We start from the raw sequence: 5,042 nt of genomic DNA, 5'->3' as shown, positions 1-5,042 counted from the left end.
CTTCAATACTTCTATGCTAATCTTTCTTGAACTACTTGAGTTGGCTCAATTCGTCCGTGCATCCTCCTTTAACCATGTTGAACTGGTGTCGAACCTCGCTTGTATGAAGGTAAACTAGAACTACAGATGGAGACGTTTCGAGTTAACTCCAAAATCCGTTCTTTTTTTTCAGCCTCTCAATGGCCACATGAAAGCTACCAGCAGGAGAGGTCGAACCAAGATATCGATGCCTACGTGGCAAGATATTTGGATTTTGGAGAACGCAGGGGTCCCACGCGAGCTAGTGGAAGGCTCGTCCTCCACCTCAGCATCTCAATCTCCGACCCGGTGCCACGCGTCCGTCCGTGGGAGGCCGACGGAGATTTCCCCGCATCGTTCTCGCGCTCCTGGCCCTTATCTAATGCCACCCGAAGACTATTCCCAAGAACGATCGCGAACGCGACATGAAAAATTAACATTGATTTCTTTGTCTTCTCACCGGAGGAAGGAGGGAAGGTAGGTCGCAGTGGCGTCGGCCATGACGACGACTGCACTGGCGGCGCTTTCTCTTTTCCCGGCCTCGCTTCGGCGGCCCCGGATGCCCTTCTCCAGCTCCAAGAAGGTAACTGTGGTTCATAGGCTTTCGTTTTCGTTGTCAATTCCTATTTTCCTTTCTTTGTGGATGTTTTGACGCACTGAAAGCTGCGCCTTGAAAAGTTCTTGCAAAGGATTGAGAGGTTTCAATGAAACATTGTGGAGCTTGTAGTTTCCGTAGTTTAGACGTCTTCTTTCAGAGTTGCTTGAATCTCAGCTCCATCATCAAAGGGGATCGCGCTAAATTTTAAGCCATTTCCTGATGAGATGTGATGCATAGCATGATGGGAAGATCAATTAGGGTTAATTACATGTTTGTGTAATGACTGTCGATTAGCAGTCCAATCATGAGTGTGTATCTCTTTTCTACTCCTCGTTGCGAGTTCTTTTTCTTCTTTGAGAAATAGTTCGACAAGGGTGATTAGTCTTGGTAGGTAATCTGGGAGCATGGAACAACAAAACAGGAATGGAATTGATTGATTTACTTCAGGAGTTATTTTTGGTATACCTTGATTTTTTTTTTCCTTTTTCCATTTTTGATAGATCAATAAAATTTGTTCATATCTATAGAAAATAGAATCTTTGCTAAATTTACTCTGTGATAATGCACTGTTGTGAACTTATGCAGGGCAGTAGTGGTAGAAATGGGTTCAAGGTATTTGCTGTGTTTAGTGAAGGAGAAAGTGGTTTTGAGAAGAGGAGCAGTTGGGAAGCCATATTTGATGTGGAAGACCCTAGACCCAGAATTCCACATTCTGAGGGGAAATTCTTGGATGTGAACCAGGCTTTGGAGGTTGTCTTGTACGATATCCAGTATTGCGATTGGAGGGCTCGCCAAGATTTGCTAAGTATCATGCTTCTTCATGAGAAGGTAGGTACTGATGGATTTTTTTCTTTAATGCTCCATGATTGTTGGTACATACATCTCTTTGTTGGTTTATGCATTGATTCATGCATATAGTCATATTAGCACTGTACTAGACTAATTTCAGAAATGAAGCTCTCGTGTTATCCATACAACTACACCTAAATGGAAGATTTTGAATTTATTTCCTTCCATTGAAATATAATTAATTGTACAGGTCGTAGATGTCCTCAACCCTTTAGCTCGCGAGTTCAAGTCTATTGGCACCATGAAGAAGGAACTAGCAGGGTTGCAGGAAGAGCTTGCAGCGGCTCACAACGAGGTATAATAAGAGTTTCTATGTAAATCTCAACTCATAAACCTCCCTTATCATGCTCAACTGGTTATAGCCATGTAAATTTGCAGGTTCATATTTCAGAGGCAAGGGTAGCTGCAGCATTGAATAAGCTGGCACACATGGAAAAACTTGTGAATGAAAGGCTAATTGAAGACAAAAGTGGCTCCGGTTCCGATCCTGCCTTTCCAAGTACATCTTCCACATACATAGAGACTTCAGAGGTTAGGTCACGCAAAAGAGGCCTAAATGTATCTGGTCCAGTCAAATCATACCACCCTAACCTGAAAAACTTTTGGTATCCAGTGGCATTCTCAAATGACTTGAAAGATGATATAATGGTAAATAAGACTTTCCTCTACTTAGATGGCTATCATAAGGAATTGGCCTCGTGTTAGTGTTTCATACTCTTTCTACAACAATTTTTTCAGGTACCTATAGATTGCTTCGATGAACCATGGGTTATATTTAGGGGGGAGAAGGGAAAACCAGGCTGTCTTCAGAATACATGTGCTCATAGAGCCTGTCCTCTTCATCTGGGGACAGTGAATGAAGGCCGTATTCAATGCCCTTATCATGGTAAGTGGTGAAAGAAGAAAAAAAATGTAGTTGAAATCCTCAATTACAAGTTTACTGCAAATCTAAATATCATTGTCATCTGCATTAGTCTATATGGGTCATTGTTTTGCAGCTATATTAAGATTTACAGTTGCATTTTCATATTTGGTACATCCAAATACGCGATTATAACTGGATCTTACAATAAGCACAGTGGAAGCAAAATCGCATCATTTTCTTATCTGTTATACAATGAAGATATTTTATTGTATGCATTGTTCGTCCTACAAAGCAAGAAAATATTTTTGCAGGTGATGTTAATTGTTCTTGAATTTTCAGGCTGGGAATACTCGACGGACGGGAAATGTGAAAAAATGCCATCCACCAAAATGCTTGATGTGCGAATTCGATCATTGCCGTGTTTTGAACAAGAAGGGATGATATGGATTTGGCCCGGCGAAGCACCTCCTTCAACTGCGATTCCTTCTTTGAAACCTCCACCTGGATTTGAAATTCATGCAGAGGTACACTTTTGAATCCGAAGAATGCACTGTTAAACATGCTTACTTAGCTGATCCTCTTTTCTGTCCATGAAAACAGATTGTGATGGAGTTGCCAATTGAGCACGGGCTCCTTTTGGACAATCTCCTTGACCTAGCTCATGCACCATTTACTCACACGTCTACATTTGCAAAGGGATGGAGTGTTCCAAGGTACTTGTTATACTTAAAATGATGATAAGAACAATAATATGATTTTCATCAAATTTTATATTTTTAATAGTGATATTTATTGAATATATATGGATTGATACTCCTTGAAATTCATGTGGGACTGATATAACATTCGGAAATGAACAGCCTGGTGAAGTTCCTGACACCTGCTTCAGGCTTGGAAGGGTATTGGGATCCTTATCCTATTGATATGGAATTTCGGCCTCCCTGCATTGTCTTCTCTACGATTGGGATTGCAAAGCCGGGGAAGCTGAAGGGGAAAACTACCAGACAATGCTCCACACATCTACATCAGCTTCATGTATGCTTGCCTTCCTCTGGCCAAAAGACGAGGTTGCTCTACAGAATGTCCCTGGATTTCGCTCCCTTCCTAAGAAACATCCCCTTCATGCACATCTTGTGGAGGCACTTCGCCGAGAAGGTGATTTTCAGTGCATTTCATACAAAATACGTGATGTTTTATTTTTCACTGCACATCCACAAAACATCTGTATAACTATCTCATAGTGTGTGCTTTTGATGAAGCAGGTGTTGAACGAGGACCTGCGACTCGTGATCGGCCAACAAGAACGGATGCTGAGTGGGGTGAATGTCTGGAACATGCCAGTCTCATACGATAAGCTTGGGTTGCGATATCGTCAGTGGCGAGATGCACTTGAGAGCGGAGTAAAGAAGCTACCATTCGTCAAACAAAACATATAGCTTTGATCGGCCAAGATTCTGTTTCTGGCGATATTGTTGATACGCCTCGCTTGGTGTAAATCACAATTTGCAGCGCGATCAAATCGTTGATGGAGAGATCTTCTAGCCATCATTTCTTTCTTTGGAGTTAAACAGCAAGGAGGAGCCGTCACAGTGTCATGAGCAGATTTTAAAGCTGAAGGTGATCAGGGAAGATCATTATTTCTTGTAAAAATGAGCTGTACATTAGTCACCATTCAAGGCATGCAACAGTGTCTTGATTGTTTATGTAAATTATAGGTAACATCTTTTTTTTTTTTTGCCATATTTATCCTTTTTCAGTGTCTTGCTTTGTTCTTCTTGATCATTTCTCTAGAATTTCAATCTTACGTTGCATCGAATTTATCTGAAAGTATCAAAGCAAATAACAATAGTCTGGATAAAGTAGGCGTTGATTTGGATAAGTAGTGTGTGTCAATTTCTAGCTAAAACGTGATGATTCTATTTGGTCAATTTGATGGGTGCATTTGATTATATAACAAAGTTTAGCTCTAAATCGGCCCTCTGATGTTGCAAAATGTTAGAGCTCCTTTACATCAAGATATTTTACCAGGCTAATTTATCAATAATTAAGTTATTTAGTGAAATAACTGATCGGCTAAGATAATTTAAATATGTTCAAAATAAATATAAATACTAATTTGATATAATTGATATTTATCTTCTTTTAAAAAAAACTTAATTTTAGCTAGTTTTAGTACATTAATTGATTTCATTAGCCAGCTTGCAAGGATGAAATCATAAAATTTGCCCACTATTCAAATTAAAAATATTTCAGCAAATTTGTAAAGGGCTCATATGAAGTTTCAGAATTATTTGTAGGATCGGTGCTTGCATGTTCGTTTGTTCGTTCTATTAAATTACTTATAGCGGAATTAAACACAACATAAATGACTTGTAGATTTTTTTTGGTTCTTAACCTTTTATAATTAATTTGTCTAAAGCCTATGTACGGGAGGTGTCCACCCACTAGTAGTCTTCTTTCCGAAAGTCTTTCTAGAAACGAAGAAACCAGTCTTACAATCAATATAATAAAAAAAAAAAAAATACAAGATAATAATATTTAAGCAAACTCTCGTGTAGGCCATTCTAGAAATCCTAAGTGAAACACTCTTCTTGTAGCTTTTCCGGTCACACGAGTAAGACGTTGTTCGTGTTTAACAACATCGCAGGACGAACAATTTGGAGAATTGGAGTCCTTCCTTATGTTGCATGTTGAGAGCCTTATAAAGATACT

The 5,042-nt window shown here is 39.5% G+C and overlaps 1 protein-coding gene across 1 annotated transcript; it reads left to right on the top strand.

Annotated features, from left to right (window-relative positions):
• Window positions 1-443: 443 nt before the first annotated feature.
• Window positions 444-4,112, top strand: LOC141816867 (chlorophyllide a oxygenase, chloroplastic-like). Its single transcript, XM_074704593.1, is given in 11 exon segments — window positions 444-601; window positions 1,202-1,444; window positions 1,656-1,760; window positions 1,844-2,113; window positions 2,204-2,351; window positions 2,670-2,854; window positions 2,931-3,043; window positions 3,191-3,485; window positions 3,593-3,634; window positions 3,637-3,678; window positions 3,680-4,112. Coding segments are annotated over 11 exon segments (1,614 nt in total). The 5' UTR covers window positions 444-517; the 3' UTR covers window positions 3,767-4,112.
• Window positions 4,113-5,042: the final 930 nt, after the last annotated feature.

The sequence above is a fragment of the Curcuma longa genome, unplaced genomic scaffold, assembly GCF_044706935.1.
Source record: "Curcuma longa cultivar G26 ecotype Majalengka, Jawa Barat unplaced genomic scaffold, ITB_CL_G26_1.1 contig_18484, whole genome shotgun sequence".
Classification (NCBI taxonomy): Eukaryota; Viridiplantae; Streptophyta; class Magnoliopsida; order Zingiberales; family Zingiberaceae; genus Curcuma; species Curcuma longa.
Note: the sequence above shows the minus strand (reverse complement) of the source record. Positions and strands in the feature narration are given on the sequence as shown.